The sequence below is a fragment of the Gamsiella multidivaricata genome (assembly GCF_025024155.1).
Source record: "Gamsiella multidivaricata strain RSA 2152 chromosome Unknown BC939scaffold_150, whole genome shotgun sequence".
Classification (NCBI taxonomy): Eukaryota; Fungi; Mortierellomycota; class Mortierellomycetes; order Mortierellales; family Mortierellaceae; genus Gamsiella; species Gamsiella multidivaricata.
In genome coordinates, this window is record NW_026251858.1 from 1 (window position 1) to 25990 (window position 25990).

Genomic DNA, 25990 nt, shown 5'->3' on the forward strand with positions numbered 1-25990 from the left:
TTTGATCTCGTCCATCATCGTCTCATCTCATTCTTCATCACTATGCAAGCATTTAGCATCATCTTTTTCATTTCTCACACCGCCAACCTAATGACACAACCACACACAACGCGGACACGGATAATGCCAGTAGGAATACTCCTCTCAACCTTTTTACTGCCCGCGCTCCCATTCTACGTCTCCGCTCAGATATCAGCACCGAACAATCCTCCGCCCATCCCAGTCTCCGGAGCCGCATATGCGAGGACAGCGACAAAGCTTTATGTCTCAGGTGGCAATAACAGTAGAAAGATCTGTCCACAATTTTATTCCCTCGACCTCGCCATACCGTGGAGTTCCTCTCAACCTGCCTGGACAGTACTCGCTGACGGCCCAACCCAACAACTCTTTCCAGCGGTATTCTCAGCAGACCAGCAGACCATGATCACTTTCCATAGCGGATCTACATCTGCATTTGCAATGCGATACTCGGTCGCAAAAAACACTTGGAGTCGCTCCTCAATTGAGCCAATATATGGAGTATATCAGGGTGTTGGTGCTGTGACAGATCCATCGACCAATCTAGTCTATCTGGCAGCAGGATACACGGGCCCCAGGAACACAATGACCGTCTATAGCATTGAGGCAGATATGATTTCTACCTTGGACCCATTGCCTGATCCATTATTGATCTTTCAGGCGCGGGCGTACTACGGGAATGTGTGGTCGAAGAAGAGGAGTAGCATCTTGTTTTTTGGAGGGTACGATACTACGCTGGAAACGCCTTTGGCAGGCAACGTGGTGACAGAGTATGTGCCTGCGACGAAAGTCTGGCAAACCTTGGTAAGAAGATTAATGGTTATATTTGCCTCATCAAAGGAAAGTGTGCGTCCCCATGCCATAAAGGAATTGTGAGGATTAACGCTGGTGCTTCATCGATCTTAGGTCACGTCGGGTCCAGCGCCACCAATGCGCGCAGATCACTGCATGGCATCAAGTAAGACATTTTCGAATGTTTCAGCTAAGCACAGACACACGAGTGAATACACAGCCGCTAACAGTTGCCGTCTACTCTTCATCCAGATGAAAACGGCACACAAATGGTCGTCTTTGGGGGCCGTCGTTCTGACGACGTACTGTTCGCCAATGATATCTATATTTTCGACACTACCACGCAGATCTGGCGCACCGGCATTCCAGGACTAGCCAGAGCATATACTATATGCACGATTGCAGGGAACCTGTTCCTCGCCTGGGGAGGCGTTGGCGCGGATTTTAGACAGGTTGGCCCCGAGGTCCTTATCTACGACTTGGATATGAATGTTTGGATCACCACTTATACGCCCCCGTCATCGTATCGGTCTATTACTCAACCGTCAACAGAACCATCACCAACACCTCCATCTGGCAATAACGATGCCAGCGACAGTGGCACCAAGTCATCTTCTTTACGTGCAGGTGCAATTGCCGGCGGAGTGGTCGGCGGGCTCGCAATTATAATAGTCATCGTTCGTCTGATTACCCGTAAAGGACGCGGTGACCGCCGCGGTGCGGTGCTTATCAACACAAGGGAGGAGGATGATGACCCAGACCATAAGCCGCCAGCGAGCGCATACCCAGAGGAATCCACGCGCGCTGACGAGGAGCTGAGGAATCTTCGTGCTCAGATCCAAAATCAGCAGGAAGAGTTAGACCTTCACCGGCGGCTGTTACTTTTACAGCAAGATCAGCAGCAATTTCATCAGCAGATGCAGCAACAGCAAACAGCATTCCATCAACCAGCATACCCATATCAGCCTTCCCCAATCTATGGTGCAGGACTATCCACGAGCAGTCCGTACGCGCACCCCAGCAACGCATACGCGTCGGATTATAACCCACCTATTGTGGGCACTTCAACTGCGGGGATGTATTCTACCCCTTCTTCTCCAACGGAGCAAGTATATCAAGCACATCCGTACCAGCTAGTGCCTTCGCCTACGCCATCTTGTGCCGTAGTTGCAGCCAGTACCACGTCAACTTCTAGAACACCAAGTCGCGCTAACTCTACGTCTATTCAGGCTGAGAGTGCACAAGGCAGTGGAAACAGTAGTCAGAGACCTCTTGAGCAACGAGGCCATCCGCAGGAAGGGGCAAGAGAGCGCAGGCAGCCCTGAATAAAGCTTACAGCATCCTTGATATGCGTCAAATGTGTCCTCGTAAATAATAATGAACAGCACTGTCTCGGACAAAAATGTAATAGCCCTGTTCAAACCCGAACGAGAGAGTTGCAGACCTATCCTTTTGTTATAGATTGCTTTGAAAGGTGTGTGATTCACGAGCCATGTCATATGCCCACTTCATGCCATAGACTGCGAATTGGGTACCTTGCAGCGAGTAACAGGTTTCGTTATTCTTTCTGACCAGCAGGGTGGTTCTTGGGAAAAAAAGGATTAGAGCCCTCCGCTGACGCCAATAACAAGCGAAAACATGTTAGCACGCCATGTTAGTCTATACAGGATAAATAGTGTTTGGCTCAGCAAGTTAGATTGCGGATGGCTCTCAACATCAGAAAAAGGAGGAGAGATGGGGCTTGGATTCATGTTGCTTTTCTGAGCAAAGCGGACAAACTTCAAACCAGCCGAAGGATCAGGGTAAGGTATGGCCTACTGTACCAGTTGGAATGTGCCTTTTTGCGAGTGATACATGGATAACATGGGATGAGAGCTTGAACTCCTGTAGCCAGGTGACGGCGCCCCACGCACACTGCCCCTCTTTCGCCTCTTGTCAGATAATGACCCAACGGATACCGAAGGAGGCTCGTGGTGCGCTTGAATGGGTGGAAATGCACGAAAGCAAAGGGGTAATTGCTTTGTCTGCATCTACTTGCACCATACATGCCACAGAAAGCAGTTGGGTGGGGATAAAGACCAGCGAGTGAGGGGAGCCACATCTAATTACCGGTGAGTAGCGTGGAATGGAAGGACGCAGACGAGAGTCCAGAGCCATCGGCAGAGCTGCAAATTTTTTGCCTTAGAGCACATGTAAACATGTACCCTGAAGCGCCTGCGCCCATCCTCGCTTTGATAAAACATATTACCCTTTGACTAGCTGGGAACAGGAACGTACCTCTCTCTCCTTTCTCTCCACTCCTTTGCAGAGATCCTCAACGAGTTCATCCATCATCTCCAAGGACGCATCTCATCATGATCTCCTCCCTCCTCCTCCCATTCGCCTTTCTTCTATCGCTGCTCCTTGTTGCACAGGCACAGCAACCACTTCCCTCGGAAGGATTTGCCTTTGCGCGCGGTGGACCCAAACTCTATGTTCAGGGCGGCAAATTCAGCCAGAACGACATCGCGATCAATACCACGGCTCAACTCTTCGCGCTCGACCTATCGACCAACTGGTCCGTCAATGCGGCTCCTTGGCAACAACTCTCGCCGGGGATAAGCACGACTCTTTTCAATGGGGTCATGACGCCCGATAACCAGACATTTATCACATTCATTAATGGCGTTAACGGAACCATCATTATCCCTCGATATCACATCGCATCCAACTCATGGGATGCTTCTCCCTTGGCCCTCACACCGGATCAGGACTATCGCCAGGGCATCAGGCCAGTCATTGACCCGACCACAGGGCTGGTCTACATCGCTGCATGGACAAAGTTAGATATCTTCAACCCTAGTACTCTGACGATCGAACTAAGAGATATGCCAACGACCACGTTCACATCAAGGCTGTTCTCTGGCGCTACCTACATCAAGTCAAGAGGGTCTATCATGTACTTTGGTGGTCTGAACGGTACCATCAAATTCGATCCTCAGGCAACATATGTCACAGAATACACAATCAGTACCGGTCAATGGTCGAACTTTGTAAGTTTCTTGTCAGGTCACAAAAAAAAGAAATGACTACGGCCGCTGGCTGACATTCACACATCCGCGCCTCGTAGACAACCTCTGGTACTCCGCCTTCTCCACGCTCTGACTTTTGTATGACCGCCAGTGAAGACGGAAACACGGTGGTTGTGTACGGTGGAAGGATCGACCTCAACACAACCCACAATCCGCCGACCAACTTTACGGGAACATTTTACACATTAGATATTACCACAGGCAAATGGAGCCAGGGACCTGATGGGGGTGTTCGTCTTTACATGGCCTGCACAATTGTTGGAAACCAGTTTGTGGCATGGGGAGGAAGTGGGGGCAGTAGCACCATCGTGGGTCCGCCTGTGGTCTTTGATTTGAGTCTGCGTAAATGGGTCGAGTCCTACACTGCCCCGGCCTACTACCTAAGCACATCAATATCCGCCACTACCAGTGGCCTAGTACCCACAGGAGCGGTCTCAAGTCTCCCTGATGGGTCAAAGGATTCATCGTCCTCAAGCAATCTAGGAGCTATTCTCGGAGGCGTGTTCGGAGGCCTACTCGTGATAGCACTCTCCGGCTTAATTTATCTGTACTTGAAGCGCAAAGAGGATAGAGTCCGGTATGGGCCCCCTTCGAACCAGCAGAGCGCGGGAAGCTCGGAAAAGGCCGACGAACCAGCGTCTACATTGCAGTCCCAATATTCGAACGGCCCTGCGTCAATGAACCCACAGCATGTCCAATTTCTGCGCGATCCTCAGGATACTTCAAGCTTTGCCCAGGGGCCACCCGGTCAAGTCATCTTTTCTTCGCCTATCGACTCAGAGCTGGAATATTGTGTGAGTCGTAAGGAGGCCATACCCTCTCCTATGTTCTCGTCGGCGCTTGGCACCGCACAGCCGCCAACACCGATTGTTTACGTCCCGCAGACATCATACATACCCGTGACAGCCACTGGGGCCCCTCTTGGTGTTTTCCCTCCGGCCCCATACACGCCAACTCAGGACTCATCCATGATGGCTCCGAACAGCGATATCTACCGTGTTCATAGTATTCCCCCGATGACTGCAGCGACGCATAATTCTAATCACTTTGCTGGCATTATCTCGCCAGTACCAACCCAAGCATTCAATGGTTACAGTGCGCCACTCTACGCTGCGACTGATCCGACGCCTTTCTCTAACGGTACGGGCTACAGTTCCAATTACTACAGTGCTCCAGTGGCCAGTGCAATTCCACCTACGATCATCAACGCATCACAACAGGTCTATCACCCGGACAATATAAGATACCCCATTCCAACCAACTCAGCCCACGACGCGTCTGCCGGAGGCAGCGATAGCATTGATACCACGATTCAACCAACGTCTGGGATGACGGTCAGTAGTAACGGCAGCAACTTGTGATTGCAAGGTCCCCCCAGCCTGGCAACACTGCCACAAAGATCTGCGCAGCAAAACAGCCTGTAGTATGGTGCCACTGTGTCTAGATCCTTCTCCGCGGATCGGGATAGGGTTTCGGTAGTCAATGTCACTCCACCAACGCAATAAGAGCAGATAGAGAATAAAGCGACATACATGATAATTTGACTGCGCGTGAGAGATACGAAAAAGCAGCAATAAGGCTTACGTATTTGCGCGGCACAGTTTACTATGATCCTCTGATAGTGAAAACAGAGGAAACGCGCGAGGTGAAAGGTTAGTTCATTTGTCTGATTAGGGCGCTGTAATAGAGTATTACGATTGGAAATCCCTATACTCAGGGGATCTATAAGACGATCGGATTCTGTGCCATGGACTATACCAAACATCCATAAGGTGAAGCGGAAAGCTAAAAAAAATCGTAGACAGCACTCGTCCTGGATTCTTGAAGTACTTTGCTTGTGGCTCGGTTAGTCATCTTTTCTTGAAGCGCAGGGCAGAAGAGTGGGGGTCTTGAGTTAGCCCGCAAGCTGCTCTTTCCGCTATACATTCGGGAGCAAATACCCTAGCCATAGTCCAACTGTGAGTTCAACTGCGGATGGTCAAATGGGCAGTGCAATATGCAGGGTCATTGAAGCAACTTTCCGTCGCTATAAAAAAACATGCGGACATAAGAAAGAGATCAGATATGCAAGGCTACCATATGGGCTGAGTAAGAAGTGAAGGGCAGCAGTGGGCTGGATTCTTTCCAGTGTGCATCGCCACACAGGAAACGACTGGGAGGAATGGTCGCTGTACCACAGGGGAGGTATGGAAGCGGACGAGAATAGATTTCAGGATTTGCTGTTGAACACTCAGCCAATTGTCATGATGATACTCCATAAACAAAAGAATCACAGCCATGACACAGCCAGCCAAATCTTGTACTCTATCCATATACTGGTTCTAGCTAGTCAGGCATTCCAGGCGTCATTGGTATAAATACTTCAGGTCCATCCCCCTGTCCCTGGCATTCTCCACATCAGTCCTCTCTTCAACAGATCGAAGTTAACTCTTCTTGCACACCCCCTTTCCCTCCTCCATCTCCATCTACCCTCCTCTGTTGGAGACCACTTCTCCCCACATCATCAACAGTAAAATACCGAGAATGGTTGCGCACTCGCCTCGTCGTCTGGCCTTGGCGGCTTCCTTGGCTGCCCTTGCCACGTTCACAACAGCCGCACCAGTATCGAACGACCCCTGTGCGATCCTCGGTCACCTGAACGCCACGGATATCACCTACGCCCATGTTAGTGCCTGCTACAAGGCCATCCCTTATGACCCGAAGGTTGCTCAGGCAACCTACACTTCCGTCCACGCCTTGTTCAACGATTACTATGTCTTCCGCGACTCGGCTTTGACCCCTGACCTTCAGAAGCCATTCTTGAGCGCCCCTGTGGACATTGTGGAGCAGCTGGAGACAATTGGACAAACAAAGTACACCAGCGACTACCAGTTCCACAGAGACGTCTCAGATGCGATCTACACACTGCACGATGCTCACGCTGGATACAACGGTATGTCTCATTTCTCATTTGTGATTGATACCAAGGATATGCTTCCTACCAGAGATAGTCTTAACCCGCATTTGTCAATCTCTGTTCATCTCTATAGTCGACTGCTACAATGCCTATCTCTTTTCACAGCCCCTCAACCTCTACGCGCCAGTCACCAACGGCAAGCAGGTAATGAGCAAGCCATGACATTTTGTGTTACACTCAACTCCAAAAAGAAGGAAAAAACAGATGCTGTGCCCGTCTGCGCTATTAATACAAAGGAGCATGCGCACTGACACCGTCTCACCTCTTCGACATGTTCGTTCCAGTCCCTGCGTGTGTTGACTGACCTTGCCAAGCGCGGCTACGAGGACTGCGAGGTCTTGACCATCGACGGACAGGATGCGCTGCCTTACATGAACAAATGGGCTACCCACAACATCGGCTTCTCTAAGGACGGTGGCGTCCGTCTGAACCAGGCCCTTGCCAACCAGATCTACAACCACAATTCTGGGCAGTTCGTTCTTTCGTCCGGTGATTTTGCCGAACGTGCGACCCTGCCCGAAAATCCCTATATCGAATACAACCTACAGTGCGCCCAATCAAATACACCCCTCAAGGTTCGCGACCAGTGGGTTATCTTCACTTTGACCGAGGCTACCTTCTCAGACGTGGGGTCTTATGTCAACAACGTGTGCTATAGTGCCTCCACAGGCGGTAACAACAGCATAAAGCGTGAGCTCATGGTGCCTCCTATGAAGCGACACCTGTTCCCGGTCCCCAGAAAGAGTGCTATGCTGGATATTCAGAATGCAACCCCTTCGCCTAATCCTCCACCAGGCTTTGCCGGTGCTGATAAGTTGGGAGAAGGCAATGCTACTGTCTATTACCATCTCAAGACCTATCCCGATGTCGGTGTCATCGTCGTCTTCACACACCAGGCCGAGAACTCTGAGTTGGATGTAGCCCTTTCAGCTTTGGAGGAATTCCATCGCCGCAACGTGACCAAGCTGATCATCGACTTCCAGGGCAACGGCGGTGGATCGGTTAGCTTTGCATCCTACATTGTCCAGGCGTTCTTCCCCAACAAGACTCCCCTTGACAAGTCTCTCCGCTCCGACCTCCGCGTCAACAAGTTGATTCAGGACCTCAGTGTTGCGGTCTTCAACAACTCGGATGCAGGACTCTACAATGCCGCCCAGTACTTCGACTTGCAGGCCAATGACCTGTACCAGAGCGACAGTCTCTTCTTGAATACCGTTGATCTCACTCGCAACGGCCGCAGCGCTATGTTTACAGGCACCACAACCTTGGCTCCTAGTTCCTTGCCCGATATCCCGCAGCTCACGACTTTCCCCTGGACGAACAATGCAAACAACATCCGTATCTTGAGCGACGGTCGCTGCGGATCTTCATGCGCCTTGTCTTCCTACTACTTCCATACACTTAACAACGTCACCGCATACTCCATCGGCGGAAATCATGGCGAGGATCTCTCGATTTACTCGTTTGCGGGCGGTGCTGTCAGCTCTTTGAGCGATCTTAACAAGATCTACGCCCTGACTAACTTGACGAGCCCTTTCGGTACTTTGCCATACAAGGGTGATATTAGTCTGCCTATCTTAGAGGTTTATGCCAACGGCAGCGATGTGCCTCTGGAGTACGATGCTGCCCAGTACCCTGCCAATTTCCACCTAGCTTTTGATTCCACTAACGCTCGTAAACGCGATGTCATGTGGAGCCAGGTCGCTGCCCATGCTTGGAGTTAAAAAGACCATCGGAGCTCTTCCGAAGGAAGATCTCTTTGTATTTATTGTTTATACACATCTGTTCAGTCTCGCTATCTACAACCACATCTTGTACTAGTATCAAAAATAAAGAAATGATATCAATAGAAAAACAGCACTGGGCCTTTTTTTTCTTTTATTTCCGCTTCTGTTTGATGGTGTAAACACGTAGCGTCCTCTTGGCCTTGTTGAATTCGGCTTTGATCGCATCTAGATCCACAGGTTCGTTCGGCAATTCCACCTCTAGATGATACTCCTTGCCATTATCCGCGCTCTTTCCTTGACTCTTGGAGTGCAGCACTAGTTTATCCGGCAGGACCACATCCAACGTAACGCCGTCCATATTTTTCTATTCGGTAGATGGACCGATGTTAGTGCACGCTATTCAGCATCATCAAGCATGTAATTACCATAGCAGTCTGAAGCGGAAGAAAAAGACCCTTACATGGCTGGGGAGGTCGACTTCGACAATGATTCCCAGAGTGCCCTTAGGGCATGGCAAGAGCCGACTTTTGGGAATATAATCATCCTTGCCTGCCACTGGGACATGTATCATTGTTTGCTTTGACTTGGCTGCCGTATCCGTTGCTTTTGCCGCTGCCGCTGATTTGTTCCCAGTCTCGACTTCCTGGATCGCTGGTGGTTTAGGCAGGATAACTGGTCGCGCCTTTAGCTCGTCCTTTGACCTCATACTCGGAAACTTGACATCTAATTGTGACAAAACAAATTGAGATTAGCGTCGTGTCTAATCTTTACTCTTGTTCCTTGAGTGGTCAAATCCCTTTTACCTCTGCTGAGTTCGAGACGACACTTTTCTTCGACCCATTCCAGCGCTAACTCGTAAATGTACAGCGCATAATCCGGATTTCCTGTACTGATCCTCTGAAACGGCTCCGCGTGTATACAGGCATCAACCACAAGGTAGCTTTTTGACACTGATAATAAAGTAAGTAAACTCTTGTCGTTAGGTCAAACACTCAAGCATCCATCATCCTTTCAGATGGCATTCATGATCGAGGTCCATGCGCCTTGTACCTGCGTCCTTATACTCTCGAGGTTGACTTATCGAAAATGGTACCTGGTAAACTGCTCCTTTCTCTGCGATGATCGCCTTCTTAATTTCTGCCTCGCTCGCAGCAGTGGGCTTGGGCATCTGATCTGAATAACAGATATTGATAAATACATCCGTGTCCTTTGGAAACGCCGTCAACTTGGGGTTGTCCATAGGCACATTATGGCATTGTTTCGCTGTCTTTGTTTGGATGACAAGTCCTGCAATGGGTGTGATCCGAGTCATAGTCTGTCGTGGGGCCTGGGCCGCGCTCACATAGCTCTCAACAAGACGCTTGGCGGACTCTGGGTTCTTTTTGAATTCTGCAAGAAGAGTCTCCTCATCGGCGGCATCCCGGGCGTCAGCAGCATCGGTGGAGGATTTTGAATCCTTATCCGGTAGAGGAGCGAGTTCCGAAAGGAGGAATGAGCTTGACTTGGAGCTCTTGTCGTCAAAGTCGAGGAATGACATCGTTGGTTGCTGCGGGATGGGCGATTCCTCAATGAAAGCGGCGGTGCCCTCTGTGTGTCCTATCCCCCTAGCAAAAAGCCACGTTGCACCAACTTCCAATTGCTATTTTTTGCTGCAGCTTGACACTTTCTCTTCTTCGCTCAGTTCACTGCTTCCGCTTCCCTTCTCGTATAGACCTTATCCTCCCTCCTCTTCCCTCACTCTAGCATTATTTATCCCACTCTACTCTGAGCCGTTAACGTATCCGAAAAGGCAGCTCTTACACTATGTCCCGGAGGTCCTTCTCCGCCGTCAGCTCCAGCTCGCCGGTCGCTTCCCAGAAGCGTTCCTGGGTCAAAACCGCAGTCGCTTTTATACCCTTCCTCGCCCTCGTCATCTCCGCATGGCTTTATGCCATCCACCTCGACACAGTAGCCAACCAATCCATGGTCCGGTCCAAGGAACATGCAAGGAGTTCCAAGGAGTCCAGTTCGTCAAATGATCCGCAGTCGACTTCATCTAATCAGGAAAACATTGTTATCGGCGACAGCAAGGACAATATATTTTACTTTGTCCAGGTAATTAGCATGGAAACGCAAAGGCCTCATGCGAGGAGGAGAGAAAAAAAAGAAAGAGGGGTGTGTGTGGATATGACTCCCGCATGCACTGAACGTAAAAACTTGTGATCACTATACTTCGCTTGATCATTTGTCCGACTCTAATAACCATGCCCAATTGCTTTTTCGACATAGGTGTCTGATCTACATATCAGCATGTTTAGGAAAGCCAGTACCGCCAATTTCTATACATTCCTCTCTACGGCTCTGCCTCTCGTCGAACCCTCATTTGTGGTTGTCACAGGCGATCTCACGGATGCGAAGGATAAGCATCTCGTTGGCTCGATGCAGTACATGGATGAGTGGAACACCTACAGGGACGCACTCGAGGAGTCCGGCGTGTTGACAAAGCGGAACGGATCCTACTGGCACGACCTTCGAGGTAACCACGACTGCTTCGATGTGCCCAGCTGGGACAGTAAGGAGAACATGTTTAAGGATATGAGTGCGACCAGGGCGCCAGGGTTCATGTTCGATGTCAAAACGGATTATGGCAAGTATGGCTTTATTGGGATCGACGCATGCCCCAAACCGGGACCGGCAAGGCCGTACAACTTCTTTGGGTTGTTCGAGACACCGGACATGGACAATCTGAAGCGGCGTCTAGAGCTGAGCAAGGGCAACAATCATACTTTTGTGGTAGGTGCATGGGTTATTCAGGTGTTTGTGCCAGTGATGCACAAAAAATGACTAAGAAGTGTTTCATTCTGTTTTTTGCTGTAGTTCTCGCATTACCCAGTGACGACCACGATGTTTGGCGAGACTTCTCTCGGTGAGAGCTTTGCAGATCTTTCAAAGTCATTCAGCGTATATATGTGTGGTCATTTACACAAGCTGAAGTGGGGTAAGAGACAAATATGCAGTTAACATTTCGGAGCAACTGGCACATGTTACCGACTCCTAATCTTGTGCTGTATATCTAATTGTGTTATAGGCTTGGGAGATGCACTTCAAACATATCAGCCAACACACTTTCTGGAATTAGAGGTCGGAGATATGAAGCAAAACGGGATCTACAGGATTATGGTCGTCGATCACGACATGATTTCATTCACGGATGTACCCATGTCCACAAAGACTATCCCATCGGCCCTCATGCCCAACCTTGAGGTGGAGCAGGAAGTGGAAGGCGGAGTAGGAGAGGCCGATCCAGAGGGGCAAGAAGGTGGCGAGAAAACGGAGAGGAAACGGCCAGCATTAGGTCCCAGGCTACCCACCAACCCCATCATTGTGGTGTCGAACCCCAAGGACTCTCGATACCTGATTCCAAAGCACGAGCCCGTTGGCAGGATCGGAACGAGTACTCATATTCGTTTCCTGGCGTGGACTGATAATCAGGTCCCTGATGGCGAACATGAATATGTGAGAAAGGACATCAGGATTGAGATTAGGATCGACGGGAAGCTGCATGAGAAACCCGCGCGCTTTGCAGGAACAAAGGCTGAGGACAAGACTGAGGACGAGGAATTTCTCCCGCTTTACGTGTCCGAGTGGGACCCACAGGTGTTCAGCGATGGAGGGGACCACGAGATGGAGATCAAGATCGTGGACAGATTTGGTCGTGTGGGAAGCAGCCGAACTGTCTTTAGAGTCGACGGAGAGCGATCCGACATGAAGGGCGGGTTTGCGGAGTGGATTATGTGGGTCAACATTGCGATGATGGTAAGTAACTCATGGAACGATTCAGTGTGCTCTCGTGTGATCGTGATTTTATTCCTTTCAGGATGCTGACGTTTGCTTTACCTCTCATTGGGGAACTATAGCTGAAGGCGCTCTTCACAACAGGATACCTTGCAGTGGCCCTGCTTCTGTTGATCCTGCCAAAGCTTTACTCGCTTTACCTTCAGACCTCTCCGCCACCAGCAATTCCGTCAAATCCCAAAACTGCCACCGACATGTCTGCCGCGTATACCCGTGCGCATGGCGAAGCACAGTTCAAGAATGGATATGATGCATGGCTGGATCGAAAGCGTCGACACTTGTACCGCCTCTCCTCGACCCTATCCTTCGGTTCGTCGGGCCACCGATTCTGGAACCGATTTGTGAACCACACGATCCACGCGCATGTCCTCCGCTTCGTCCACTTCTCGACCCAACCGCTGCTGTTCTACACGACTTTAATCTTTACGCTGATGCTGGTCACGGTTCCGCATTACTGGGGCAACTTTGTTCCTGCTGCAGGAGAGCAAGGACAGGGATACTTCTACTTGCAGGGAATTTACCTACCAAATGCCGGTGGACATCTGGGAGGCGGATTGGGCGCAGCAAGTTTGGACCCCGCAGGACCTGAGAGGGTTCATCGGCCGTTGAGCGTCCTCGCAGGTGCGATTTCATCTGTGACAGGAGGACGGCTGTCGGTTGCCACTGAAGGATCATCTGGATATGATAGCCTAGCAGGTACTTGGATTCCCATGGCAGATACATGGATGAGCGCCATCTGGACGGTAATCTACGACCTCGTTATCTTTTTGTACTACCTCACCTTGTGCGCCACGCCCTCCGGTTACTTGTACTCGCCCTCGAACCCGCACCGCCTCAGGCCTTATCATCGGACATGGTACATTCGGTGCCTGATCTTTGGTATCTGGGTATTCAGGTGCTGCTCAGTACTAATGACCGCAGAGCTGTATGGCCCAAGCGTGATCTGGACAGGCATCGGTACCTGGTGGCTCGTTGTGGTGGGCTGGTTAATGTTCATGGTCGGGTGGAGCCGGTCTCGAATTGAGAGAGATGTTCTTCTGCGGAGAGGAGACGATGATGCGATATATGGTGAAGACGTGGAGGTGACAGAGCGAGCCGCTGGAGGACAGGAGACAGTTGGACTGCTGGACGAGATCGATGAAGAGAGTGCGGCATCCGACGAGTTGGAGGTCCAAACAGGCAGCAATGGCACAAAGAAAAACAAGCGCATGCAGAGGAGTCGATTGCTTCAGGCTGATGCTTAGATATTATCACATTTGTAGATTAAGATAAATAACCATAAAAAAATAGATTTTCATTTTTAAGTGATACACCACCTAGTGCCAGGAAGGTATCAAAACTACGTTCATTCGTATGGTAGACTTAATTATTGCTATGATACGCATAGTCCATCAGCATGGCAGCGATCCCTGTCCAGGGCACGTTCACGAACGTCATGCAGCATCTCAGGCTTTGAGGTTGATTCACCAAGGCTTCAATTTCCTGTCTCGAACCCACGCCCGAAGAGCTGACGCCCCCTGTTGTTGCCTCCTGAGAGATTCCACTCCTGTAAGATGGCGTAGTTGAAATCGGCGGACGTTTTCCTGCAACCGGTGAGACCGGTGAACCATTATGATGATGTTCACTCCCATGACTCTGAGGCAGCGAGCCGTTCGAGGTGCCGCCGTTATGCGTAGAACTCGTGTCTGGTGCTGCAGCTGCCTGTGCCAAGGTCGCCAACGAAATCCGGCGCAAGGATTGGAAGAAGGATCCAGCTGAGAAAGACTTTGCAGGCGAACTTGGAATAGGAGATGATGGTTGTTTCGGACTGGGTGATGAAGGAGGAGGCAGTGATATGGTATTGATCCCGACTTTCTCGTGTCGATTGCCATTGGGGTGTCCGTTTGCATGACCGTTGGAATCTGTACCCGGGTTGGGAGGCAAATTCTTTCCTGTGGTCAGCCGAGTGGCCCTGGAATCTCTGACAGGTGAACTGGGTGTCGAAATGGGAGGACTTCCGGTGTCGGAATAGCTGAGTAGCGGATCATCCCTTACATTCGACGCGGTGATCGCCACCTATATGCATTTAGTTCACAATGACATGCGTTAGATATTATGAATGCGAAAGACTGGCAGTACAAAGTGTCAAAAAGTAAAGCGGAGAATATGTCAAATCGCATACCTGGGCATGTCCACGACCTCCAGGTCCTCGCATCATCACAAATTCAGTCGGAACCGTGTGCGGACCAAACTTGAACCTCCTCCCGACTTTGGAAGCAGCCTTTTGCTGGTAGATCCCCAGAAGATTCTGATATCCTGCAGCTCCTTGGAACAACGTAATTTTGTTACCGCCAGCTCCTCCTACACCTCCTCGACCAGACGTAGCCGGAAACGGTTTCCCGACCTGCAACCCATCATTGCCTGGTGGCTGACTCCAATGAGACTCCTGATGATATGCTCTTGACCGCTGATGATATTGCTGTGTGTTTGAAGGTAGCCCTGGTGTGATCGTTTTCGCTGTAGATGTGGGGAGCGTCACTGCCAACTCGACACAGAGGTACTCGCTATCCCGAACCATGAGCTGCTCAAAAGTATCTTCATAATCATCAATGACATAGTAGATCAATGGCCAGGAGCACTCCACTGTGGCCTCCTTGACATCGACGCGGGATTTCGTCGGTAATGCATACACTCGTTTCGATACGTATTTTCGTGTGCAGGTCATGCTAGTTTTTGTAATGCCGGTAATCGGGTTCGTCTCTGCTACTCGTGAACATACTGCCACTGTCAATTTGCACGGCAACTAGATTTGTCAAATGAATAGGGAATAGAACGTGCACGATGTCAGAATCAAGCCTTAGTTTGCACTAGGCAGCCCATTGTATAGAGCTCTTTCTCAAGGCGGCCTTGCGATGTCATGCATCTCCTCACCTGCACAATGACGTTCAAAAAGAACGTGTCCTTCCACAGCACCACTGCCTCCTGCTCCGGCGCCAGGATATTGTGTCCCCCTACTGAATTATCATAACCACCGCCTTTGACCTTCCGCTTTACAAAGACAGGATCGACGCCCAGCCCTCCGTTCTGGACTTCCATAGATACCCTCTGCACAAAGAACAGCAAATCGTCGTTCCGGTCATCCGAATGCTCTGATAAGAAGAACTCGTGAAAGAGTTGTCGCCACCGTGGATCATGCGCGTCCATGTCATTTTCCCCTGCAGTTTCGGCATGTGATTCCTGAGCTTCTTTGTGTGCGTTGTGCTTGAGTCCTTCTTGAGCTCCACGATTGATGGGACCGTGGAGATTCTCTTTAACAAGGCGGTCGAGGATGGTCTTTAAATTTGACATGAGTGGAGTGTGAAAGCGTGATGATAGTATTTGAAGAGGATATTAGAATGAGGAGAGAGGGTTGAAAGAAGGTTGATATATGATATGAAGTGGTAAGGACCCAATGGATTGTGTGAAGAAATAGAGGTGTGAAGTTGGTCGTTGAGTGTTCAGTCAGTAAAATATACGATTTGCGAGGGTACAGGGAGGGCCAATGGGTTGAGCTATGTAGTATGTAGCATAAGCGTATGTGGAGAACGGCTAAAGGAATGGTAATGAGAGGGACAAATCGTCAAAGGAGTGAAAGTGGAATAAAAGAAAGGAATCAGTCCAGTCGGGTGCGTCCCCCTTGACTTTAAACATCTGCACCCCTACCTCCTACCCCTACCCCTTTCTTGGATGGTTCCTGTTCATGAAAGCATAAAAGGGGCCAAAGGAATGGGCCATGTGGGCAAAAAGGAATGACAAAACAGAATGGCCTTCTTCTGCACACCATAGACCAGTGCGTGACCCAGCCATGAGAGAGCAATTGCCGTGGTGGTTTATCTGCAGGAAAAGCAACGTGTGCGTGAGTGCAATGGGTCTTGCATAGTCCAAGGTGTGCTTGACCATTGGCCTGGTACTTACTATTATGCATACTTCAGGAGATGCCAGTCAGTCGGAGTAATTGTGCAATTGAATCAAAAATTGGTGGCAACGCGTGTTCGTTCGACTTATATTTTACTTCTTGCTATGCGTTTCTCCTTTGCCAGGGGGGAGAATGAGTCTCGCGTTGAAAGAATAGGATCATTCACACAGCGCCATCTTCTTACTGTCCATTAGAAAGCGACCCAGTATTTAAGGAGCAGCCTTACAGCGCACAGGCACCGAAAACTCTAACGGTTTAGGGCTAATTGGGACCATGTGCCGATCGTTTCTTTGGACTTGTTAGGATATCCCCCACAGCAATTGATGTATAGGCTAGACGAGTATTGTTTGTTAAGAGAAGCTTGACGCTAGACTATCATTCCGCGCCACACACTAAGCAATTCTTGCTCTAGATGGTCGTATATTTCGCTGTATTCAGGGACCTATCTCGACAACATCGTTAGTTTCTCCATGAGCAGCTGCGCTCCATAGGCGTGCTGCATTTTAATATCCATCTAAGACGTTTCCTGCATGCTACATACATGTGAAAGGAGGTAGTTATCAAAATACACATCTTAGGACCAGAGGGGTAGCTTGCAAAATAACGACATCCTTCTAGGCCGCGCTATGGTAGCCGCTTAATGGTACTACGCCCACGAAGGTTTCGTCAACATCTTTTCTTTTTCTCTTTTTCCCCGTTGTCGTCCCTCTCGTCCCTCTCGTCCCTTTGCTCGCCTGCACTGCCTGCGCATTTTCAGGACGCAGTGAATAAATTGAAGCGGCTCCAGGAGCTGAATATGGCGGCAGCGCTTAGTCGCTATGCAGTATTGAATAACCCATGGATGGAAACACCAAAATTGAGCTTATAGTTGTTACTTCTCCTCGCTCTCCGATCAATCATCCCCGTAGGCGATTTTATCTAGTCAGCCCATGGTCAATCGACTTGGATAACAGCGGCCGCAGCTCCAACAGTATCAACAATACACTCCGTGCCGGCAGCGAGTCCATGGTCATTTCCTATATCGGTCGAGGCTTTAGCCTACAGTCGACCTCTGACAGGACTCTATGTACAGAGCGGGGTCGTCATCACCAAAAAGCACTTTGACAAAACCAGCACTCAGTTCTATACTCTAGATTTGGCCAAACCGGTAGATAGTGATAGGCAGCAATCAAGCTGCTCAGGACTGTAACTGAATGATGCCAGCTCATTTCTATAGGTGTGAGATTTGCAATGGATGAAGTTTCGCCTCACGCTCTTTATTAGCCAGAGTTGATCTCGCCGAGGACCATGCTCTTATCAGAGCTACACGAAACGACTGTTCGACAATGATGTGTAGGGCAGATTAGGGGCTCATGTCAGAAAAGGGTGTCAAGAGGAACGTGTTAAAGAAATAAATCTGCCACTTACCGATCGGCTCTAAAGGATGAAAGTCTATTTCGTTCGCACTGGCTGTATGAGCGGAGCGTCTGCATGTTATCTGTTGCGTATCGATATTCCAAACAATTACAGATCCATCGCCTGAACCGGTTCCAATCATGGAGCCGTCTTTCGACCATGCTGGCCGGACCAAGTGAGCATCCAACCCGTGCTGCGCACCTTGCAGACTGTGCTGCAACCGATTCTCGACAGTCGATGTATGCCTCACATCCCATATGCGTACAATGTTGTCCATGGAATTGGACAGGAGCCGCGTGCCATCGGGCGAGAGACGGACGCCTGTGACAGTATCCGAGTGCCCAGAAAGCGCGTAAAGCGCTCTCCTCATCCGTAAGTCTAATGCTATGATGCAGCAGTTGTTGCCTGCGGCGAACACGACATCGCTCGATTGTGAGAAGCACACGGAGGTGATCGAATATTCCGCATCCAGACTTTCTACTGCACTCGGTGTACGGAGATCCCATATCTGAAGCAGAAACGTTGAGAAATGAAAGAATGATCAGCTCCCGATTTCTTCGTTAATTGACATGGTTGTCTCCGCATACAGTACAGCCGTTGGGACACCATACCTTGACTGAGCCGTCATCAGATCCACTGGCCATGAGCTCTGGTCCATTCCTTGCTAATGAGCAGCTGCTGACGGCTGAAGTGTGGCCTTTGCAGTTTTTGATCCGCTGGCCTGTCTGTGCGTCAAAGACACCGCAAGTTCTGTCTGCACTGGCTGTGAACACCATACTGACGGAGCAAAAAAAAGAAAAGAAGTTATTGACCAGTTGTTTTGTCGAGGATGTTTAGAGTACAGCTGTTGCACTCCATACCTCGCATCTCTGGACCACCGAAGTTCATGAATGGCTCCAATGTGTCCTCGGATAATGCCACAGTTGTCACTACCGCCAAAAGTGTTCCATAAATCTAATAATTGACAGACAATCCAATAAAACGAACCCAATTGCCCAATTACCCAAATGAAGCCCTGTGCAGCGTGGCGGGCAAACAATGAAGACCTTACAAATGCTCTTTTCGGCTCCTGCAGACGATATGTGATGTCCTGATGGGCTGAACTGGCAGGTATAGACTTCCGCAGTCTGTCCCTGGAGGATTCTTGTCGGTGTTTGAAGTGCTGCACCCTCGCGGTTTTTGAAGGCCATTTTATGAGCGATGGCTCGTTCCCATGGAGATGCCTCATCTGGTCGTTGGCGTTTGAAAAGTGAAATGTCGAGAGTCGGCGGTTCTTTGCGCTTGTCCATGCGATCTCAGTTGTAAGTTTGAAGGATGGTTTTCAAAGGATGTAGAAAGTCATAGAAGAGCTTCGCCCTGAAAATAAAAAGTTACTTTATGCAACTCATTTTATTTATTGCTCAGAGAGCTTTGAAAGACTTGGCGTGCTAGACTAGAGACGAGCGATATGAAGGGTTCAAAAGCATCTACTCCATGCCTGATGAAACAACGTGAGTCTTTCATAAAGCTCCTTGTAGAAGCCGTGCGCGTAAACGTTCTGGCGAGTCCCAAGCTCGCACAAATTTAGTGGCCATATTTCTACACCAGAAATTAACATTCCACAATTGAGTACGCCAAATTGAGAAACACACTGCACCTGACGCATACTCAAAAGTGAAAGGCTAGAGATCAACACAGCCCGCTCTAATTCACATCTCAACCACCACCGCACAAACCACCACCGAATCGATCATGGCAGAGGAGAGCGTTATACCTATCTCTGTCGCAGGAGATCTCACTCTCATGGCAACAACTACTCTACATGACATGATTACAACACCGACCATTGCACAAGGCACAATCGCTGTACCGGTCTCAAGAGAAGAACTCGCCGATGCTACGGCACGGACAACTACAGAAGCGATAGGTGCAGCCATGGCTGCACTACAGGGCGTCGATATTGAGATGACCACAGTTACACTACCTAGTATAGAAAGCGAGGAGCCCAGCACCGGCACCAGTGACATTACCGCTGCTATCACCGACATCGGAGATATTACGACCACCGCACCTACAGCTCCTCCATTCAAGCGCCAGCGTCACCAACAAAAGAGTCCCCCCACTGCACATGCTAAACAAGTACCCGTTGACCCCAATAACCCCAACCCACCCGAAAAAGACAACGTCAAGCGCGACCAGGGCGAGCTGCGCCGGAACGAATATTCGATCCTGATTCATGTCTACCGACAAATGCTGACCCTCCCCTCAGACGTACGGTCGAAATTCGGGAGCTCACTTCGGGATCAACTCTCAAATTTGACAGGCGTGGGATTCAGCACGGCGCAAAAGGCGATTAAGTTCTCGAAGAATGGCCACATTCCTATCGAAAATGTCTCTCGAGTCGGGAGAAAGCCCAAGGTGCTGGATGATGAATACGGAAAGAAGGTCCGGGAAGTCGTCGAGCGCATGAACCGCTTGCGTGAACCGGCTTCGGCGACAAGAATCCAGCAGGCACTCAAGACTGACTATGGGCTCGAAGTCAGCATCACGATGCTGCGACGCGATTTATTGAGACTTGGTCTGCGTTGGGAGCAAGGTATGCGATATGCGAGCTATTGCTTATAATTTTTGCTTATGAATGTTGCACTTGCAGACAAAAGCAATTGATTTGTGTTGTATTCTCGCTTTTATCAGGCCCATCTACGCGGACATCTACATGGAAGACTCGTCCGATCCAGAATAAGCGGAAGAAACTCAGGATGGAGCCCGAAGCAGAACCGGCATTGGCGCAGCAAAATTTATCGTGAAGAGACACGACTCTCAGAGGAGCATCTGAATTATCGCAGTCGCCATCATTTGTACAATATTTCACCACTACAATTTCATCAATTGAGTGTCCTTCTGTAATAAAAAAAAAAAGAACATGTACTGTACAGCGGAGTCATGTGACGGATCTAGCGACCGAGGGGTAAAAGAGCTGAGCATCAACCCATGCATCGCTTGTCTTCTATTGTTCTTTTCTGGAGTCCGAGAAACAGCAGTACGCACCATAATACAGAACTAGCACCAGGAGTCACCAGCATTCGCCAATCGCAATATAAACCCCATTTCAGCAACATAAACCGAGACATCAATCTGATCGTGGCTAGCAATGTCAAAGTTCCAAACATCTATTCACGAGTACTTGGAGACACTACCGCTACAGACTTTCAATCGACTCTATCAGAAGCCGGCAACATGTCTAGCCATTTTTCGGTATGGATTTTTCTATCGTGCATGACTTCTGAGCTGCCAGTTGCTCTCTGCAAGACCAGGAACTTGTGTATGAACAGGGTCTCACTTTGTCTCATGTAATTTGTAGGCTTTTGCCACCACTCGGAAAACAGATTGTCATGTCCAGTCTCTATGTCGATACACCGATTTCCGTTGCGGATATGAAGCTATGGTTCAAAGGAAGTTCAGGACTGCTGTGAGTGTTTAGTCTGATCCATGTATCAGTGAATCGTACTCTTGATATCGATTGGAAGGGATTTTTGTGGTACTGAAAGACACTTTACATTTGACGCATAGTAAGCACAAGGAAGCGATGCAGCGACTCAAGGCACTCAATATTTTTTCAGAAGAGCGAGGGAACTACACGATGAACGCTACATTCCTGGAGCAATTCAGGAACGCCTTGACAGGAGGGTGGGTCCCCATGGATGCCGAGCCATTGTTTTTTACTCGACTGCATCCATACTAATATGCGATGCTCTTTTGCCGATAAACACATAGGGGGGATTCACAGAGCTTTGGATTGGCGACCTCGACACCGGACAAGCATCATGTTGACATTGCCTTTCTGGACGACTACGCTACCAAACAATGGGAAGCCATTTTGCATTTCATGGTCGGGACAACAGAAGGCCGACCACCCTGCAAAGGTGTTTTAAATCTGCTGGGTCGAAGTGGACTCATGACTGGAGGCTCTGATAGTGCGCATGGCGACAGTATGGACGCACGGGATTTTGCCAGCCAGATGGCTCGTCAGGATTTCGGCGTACCTAAAATCACACACAAGGGATTCCAATTCCTGCTGCAGGACATCAACACCCAAGTATGGGCCTTCTTGCTCCAGTATCTGAACATGGCAGAGAGTTTGAACATGGATCTAGTCGAAGTCTTGACGTTCTTTTTCCAACTTGGATCACTGGAGCTGGGGAATGATTACTCATCTGAGACATTGACGCCGACACAGACACATCTGCTGGAGGATTTGAAGGCATATGGAATCGTATACCAGCGAAAGAGGGGCAGTCGGCGGTTTTATCCAACGAGGTTGGCAACAACATTGACCTCCGGAACACCCGTTATGCTGGGATCACACACGAACGCCACCAAACTCGCGGCAGCAGCAGCAAGGAAGGGCGAAGATGAGGAGGAGGATGATCATGGGTTTATTGTACTGGAAACCAACTATAGGATCTACGCCTATACTGGTAAGTTCTGGGACACCTCTTGTAAAGACGATTGCTTAAGCGGTTGAGATTTAATTAATCGAAACCTCTAAATTTGTCTATTTAGATTCGCCACTGCAAATCGCTGTGTTGAACCTGTTTGTCCATCTTCGGGACCGATTCCCCAACATGGTAACAGGAGTCATCACCCGCGATAGCATCCGACGGGCCCTATCCAAGGGCATCACAGCGGAACAAATCATCACCTATCTCACCGCACATGCTCACGCTCAAATGCGGAAACACACCCCGATTTTGCCATTGACAGTCGTTGATCAGATCCGACTTTGGGAGATTGAAAAGAATCGACTTCGCCCTCAGGCATCATGGCTGTACTCCAGTTTCAGTAGGCAGCAAGACTTTGAGAGCACGCTTGAGTATGCAAGCGAACTTGGTGTCGTACTCTGGTCAAACACGAAGAGGCGGATGGTGTGCATTAGTACGGAAGGACATACGCCGGTTGGAGCTTATGTCCGCAAGCTGATCAGCCGAAGCAAGGAGCCACAAGGACAGCAGGCGCAACAGCAACAGCAGCACCAACAACATGCGGCCTCTGTCGCATCATAGGCAGTTTATCCTCTTTTTGTCACCATACCTCCACAAATACGGCTGTGTGCAGGAGCTGTTTTAAGGATGCAAATGATTGTCTCAAAGTGTACATCACATCAAAGGCGACAGTAATAAAGTCATTTGTTTTTGAATGTACAATTCATTGTTCGATGCAATGAGGATGCGATATGTAGTGTCGTTGGGAAGAGGTGTGTGGACGCTTAATATGCACATGGCCAAGAAGATGAGTGGTACCTTCAATAGTCAGAGTCGTAACTATCACTTTCATCGTCATCGTTGTCACTAATGGCATTGGTCCGGGGGCCGTCATCGTAGGGATCATATGCGTCGCTGGAGATACCGCTTTCTTCGTCGCTGTAATGGCTTGCAACATCCGAATCGATCGCAGAGGTCTGATTTCTGTACTCACCAGAATCGCTATCGCTTCGCTCGTCCATGACACTGTTGCTCTGACTTCTACTTCCATAGCGGTCTGATTCAGAATCATATTCGTCCGTGAAATCAGAGGTTGTAAAGACCACTCCGCTGACCGAGAATACACTTTCCGGTTTCTTTTGAAGTGGTCTGTCGCAGTCGTCCGCATCTTCATCCTCATCTTCCGGTTCGGCTTCTTTCTCCAAGCGTTCTCGTTCCTCCACCTTCTCCACCTCGGCTCTATCTTTCCAATGTAAGCGCTTTCGTTCTTCCTCCTCTGCTTCTTCCTCTTCCTCCTCTGTTTCCTCCTCTGTTTCCTCCTCTGTTTCCTCCTCTTCCTCCTCTGTTTCCTCCTCTTCCTCTTCCTCCTCTGCTTCCTCCTCTTCCTCTTCCCCCTCTGCTTCTTCCTCTTCGCGTAGAAATCTTTGGTAGTCACGCTCCAATTCTTCTTCCTCTTCGCGGAGCATTCGTTGATATTCCAGCTCTTCCTCCTCTTCCATCTCCCTTAACCTTTGTTCGTAAAGCCGCTCCTCTTCCTCGTCTTCGCGCTGCTGCAAATCCATCTCGCGCTTCTCCTCCTCCTCTTCCTCACGTAGCAGTCGTTGGTACTCGCGCTCCTCGTCGTCTTCAGAGTCCGAATACGATTGGACTAGAGGAGGAGAACTCGAATAATGGCGATCAATAGAGTGCGGGTCCTCGCCATCGCTGCTATCGTCATCGTCATAATGGCTGCTGTGATTCTCATTGTGGTCGCTAGAGTCGTCACTGAAGCTACTGTCGATATCGTGGTGTGCATCGTGCTGGGCCATCGACATAGTTGAATTAGTGTGAATACTCTCATCGTCCGTATCCATAGTGTTCCAGTTGTTACCCCAGGTGCCATTATTTTGCGGCTCATCGTCTGAGTCGGAATCCGTAGCCAAGGGAGGAGCTGCCAAATCTAACCCTTCCCCTTCCTCTTCCATAGCTTCCTGTACTGATGCTGGACCATGTTGCATGTGGTCGATGAAAGCTTCGATGTCTGTGTACCTGTCGATAAGCACAACTTCGATCTGTCCGTTAATATCCTCGAGGTCCTTCAGGAAGCTTGGGTTCACAGCGCCCTTGTCCATCTCCAACTTGCGTAGACTAGGAAAGCGCGTTGTCAGCCAGATGATCTCCTTGTTCGACAGCGTCGTGAACATGTTTCGTAACTTCAAGACCTTCAACCTCGCGAGTGCCTCTAGACCTTTACGACCGAATTCAAACAGCTTGAGATCAAACGTCGTTCCACCCATGTGTAGTTCCTTTAGCCGCGCGAGTCTTCCGATCTGGCGGTACATAGCCGTCAGTTCCACCATCATGGCGCCAGATACCTGAGGTTGTTCCTGCAGTGCCTGAGAATTGTTGGTTACGGGTGGTCTGTTCCGGAACGTGAAGTCCATTTTGAGTATTTCGAGTTGTGAGCACGTCCAAGCTGGATCCTCAAAGACATCTAACGACACAGTCGAGCACAAGCTGATGTCCAGTTCTACTAAATTGTCGCAAAACTCGACAATGTTCCGAATCCCGAAGCTTGTCACGTTACGACAGCGCGACACACATAAGATTTGAAGGTTGGCAGCTCGGGACGCGGGTGTGGAGAGCGCGACGAGGGCGTCGTCTTGCACCTGCGTATGACCAAGTCGAACCTCTTTCAGCGATGTGCACGCCTCGAACAAGTATTCGAAGCCAACAGGAGCGATGGTCATGCAACAGTCGAGGCGTAGACGTGTCAGACCCTTGCAGTGACTGGCGAGATCAACAAGTCCTGTTGCGGTAAGGGTGATATTGTTGACGACGCTCACCTCCTTAAGGCCGGGTACTCTGGAGGCGAGAGAGCTGAGTGATGCATCGTCAAAGAGGAGCATTTGCGTGTTGATCGTTGCCGCACCTGGTGGGGTGCCCGCCGTCAGTCTTGATGTTGTGCCGAAGTGATAGAGTCCTGTTGGGTGTTTGCGCTGCGCCTCTGCAATCGCCCGTAGGGCATCGGAGCTTGCAAAGCGAATGAGTTCTAATTTCTTGATGGATGTGAGTGATGAAAAGAACTCAGTCGCGTCCTCGCTGTTCATCTCGCCAATCCCAAGGGCCAGCTCGTTCAAACTCGCGGCGAAAGCAGTAATAACTCGGAGCAACGAGGAGATGGTTTCGGGGGGAGCACCATGTGAGAGCTGCAACACTAGGCTCTTGATCCGCGGAGTGACCTTGAGAATTCGAGTGAGCTCCATGGGGACGACTGCATAAGTCTCGTTTTCGGTATTGAGGACGAGGTCCAGGTGCTGAACATGATGCCCATTCTTGGCGAGGAGGCTAAAGAATGCGGGTGTGAGGGGTGGGCGCAGGAGGGATCTCCATAGCAGCGGGATGGCGCTTTCGCTCCAGACGCGAGCAACAGTTGTGGTGGCGACAAGGCTTTTCCTGTCGAGGTGCGCGAGGGTTAAGGTAAGGATCTCTGGGATAGCGACAGGGCTTGAGTGAGCCTGCCAGGAGGCGCTTTTCGTGGGTGGGATCCCGTTGAAGTTGGCTTCCATGGCGCTGTCGAGCGGTTCGACCTGATCTATGTCCATGGCGTCGGCGTTGCTGTGGGCGGGATTAGTTACGTGGCTATGGGCTGCATGGTGCATGGCGAAGAGAGCGGAGGAGATCTGCCTGCATAAGAGACCGCGTCCAGGGCCCAAACACGTCAAGAGAAGAGAGCGCACGGAAGGAAGTCACAAATGATTGGCCGCAGCGGCGTCCATTTGTTCATTCGTCCGTCTGTCCGCTTCATATTCCGCCGAAGCGCA

At 49.9% G+C, this 25990-nt stretch overlaps 10 protein-coding genes across 10 annotated transcripts; 6 read left to right on the forward strand and 4 right to left on the reverse strand.

Moving 5' to 3' along the window:
• BC939DRAFT_72862 (uncharacterized protein) lies at positions 1–2172 on the forward strand. Its single transcript, XM_051561866.1, has 3 exons — positions 1–822; positions 925–976; positions 1063–2172. The coding sequence occupies exons 1-3, from the start codon at positions 43–45 to the stop codon at positions 2133–2135; spliced, it is 1905 nt and encodes a 634-aa protein (XP_051406047.1). The 5' UTR covers positions 1–42; the 3' UTR covers positions 2136–2172.
• Positions 2173–3852: 1680 nt separating this feature from the next.
• BC939DRAFT_72868 (uncharacterized protein) lies at positions 3853–5537 on the forward strand. The gene has a single exon (XM_051561867.1). It carries the CDS (start codon positions 3962–3964, stop codon positions 5240–5242), a length of 1281 nt encoding a protein of 426 aa, XP_051406048.1. The 5' UTR covers positions 3853–3961; the 3' UTR covers positions 5243–5537.
• A 660-nt stretch (positions 5538–6197) lies between these two features.
• On the forward strand, positions 6198–8682 carry BC939DRAFT_470788 (uncharacterized protein). The gene is made up of 3 exons (XM_051558159.1): positions 6198–6813; positions 6911–6981; positions 7122–8682. The coding sequence occupies exons 1-3, from the start codon at positions 6405–6407 to the stop codon at positions 8559–8561; spliced, it is 1920 nt and encodes a 639-aa protein (XP_051406049.1). The 5' UTR covers positions 6198–6404; the 3' UTR covers positions 8562–8682.
• Positions 8683–8690: 8 nt separating this feature from the next.
• BC939DRAFT_497744 (pre-RNA processing PIH1/Nop17-domain-containing protein) lies at positions 8691–10144 on the reverse strand. Its single transcript, XM_051559742.1, has 4 exons — positions 9615–10144; positions 9368–9514; positions 9025–9287; positions 8691–8928 (listed from the first exon to the last, which is right to left on the reverse strand). The coding sequence occupies exons 1-4, from the start codon at positions 10099–10101 to the stop codon at positions 8716–8718; spliced, it is 1110 nt and encodes a 369-aa protein (XP_051406050.1). The 5' UTR covers positions 10102–10144; the 3' UTR covers positions 8691–8715.
• Positions 10122–13676, forward strand: BC939DRAFT_430313 (uncharacterized protein). Its single transcript, XM_051553232.1, has 5 exons — positions 10122–10658; positions 10833–11336; positions 11421–11541; positions 11632–12359; positions 12461–13676. Exons 1-5 carry the CDS (start codon positions 10368–10370, stop codon positions 13640–13642), a joined length of 2826 nt encoding a protein of 941 aa, XP_051406051.1. The 5' UTR covers positions 10122–10367; the 3' UTR covers positions 13643–13676.
• An 84-nt stretch (positions 13677–13760) lies between these two features.
• Positions 13761–15725, reverse strand: BC939DRAFT_508744 (uncharacterized protein; the record flags this gene model as incomplete). Its single annotated transcript, XM_051561038.1, has 3 exons — positions 13761–14453; positions 14560–15180; positions 15309–15725. 3 exons carry the CDS (start codon positions 15723–15725, stop codon positions 13761–13763), a joined length of 1731 nt encoding a protein of 576 aa, XP_051406052.1.
• A 1856-nt stretch (positions 15726–17581) lies between these two features.
• On the reverse strand, positions 17582–19108 carry BC939DRAFT_470796 (U5 small nuclear ribonucleoprotein 40 kDa protein). The gene is made up of 5 exons (XM_051558160.1): positions 18779–19108; positions 18588–18681; positions 18339–18504; positions 17740–18235; positions 17582–17647 (listed from the first exon to the last, which is right to left on the reverse strand). Exons 1-5 carry the CDS (start codon positions 19014–19016, stop codon positions 17592–17594), a joined length of 1050 nt encoding a protein of 349 aa, XP_051406053.1. The 5' UTR covers positions 19017–19108; the 3' UTR covers positions 17582–17591.
• A 315-nt stretch (positions 19109–19423) lies between these two features.
• Positions 19424–20645, forward strand: BC939DRAFT_470799 (uncharacterized protein). The gene is made up of 2 exons (XM_051558161.1): positions 19424–20302; positions 20401–20645. Exons 1-2 carry the CDS (start codon positions 19459–19461, stop codon positions 20511–20513), a joined length of 957 nt encoding a protein of 318 aa, XP_051406054.1. The 5' UTR covers positions 19424–19458; the 3' UTR covers positions 20514–20645.
• Positions 20646–20718: 73 nt separating this feature from the next.
• Positions 20719–22890, forward strand: BC939DRAFT_430319 (RNA polymerase II transcription factor B subunit 2). Its single transcript, XM_051553233.1, has 5 exons — positions 20719–20961; positions 21068–21175; positions 21277–21393; positions 21481–22184; positions 22270–22890. Exons 1-5 carry the CDS (start codon positions 20858–20860, stop codon positions 22767–22769), a joined length of 1533 nt encoding a protein of 510 aa, XP_051406055.1. The 5' UTR covers positions 20719–20857; the 3' UTR covers positions 22770–22890.
• BC939DRAFT_470801 (uncharacterized protein) lies at positions 22873–25919 on the reverse strand. Its single transcript, XM_051558162.1, has 2 exons — positions 23530–25919; positions 22873–23484 (listed from the first exon to the last, which is right to left on the reverse strand). Exons 1-2 carry the CDS (start codon positions 25826–25828, stop codon positions 23009–23011), a joined length of 2775 nt encoding a protein of 924 aa, XP_051406056.1. The 5' UTR covers positions 25829–25919; the 3' UTR covers positions 22873–23008.
• Between the last annotated feature and the right edge of the window lie 71 nt (positions 25920–25990).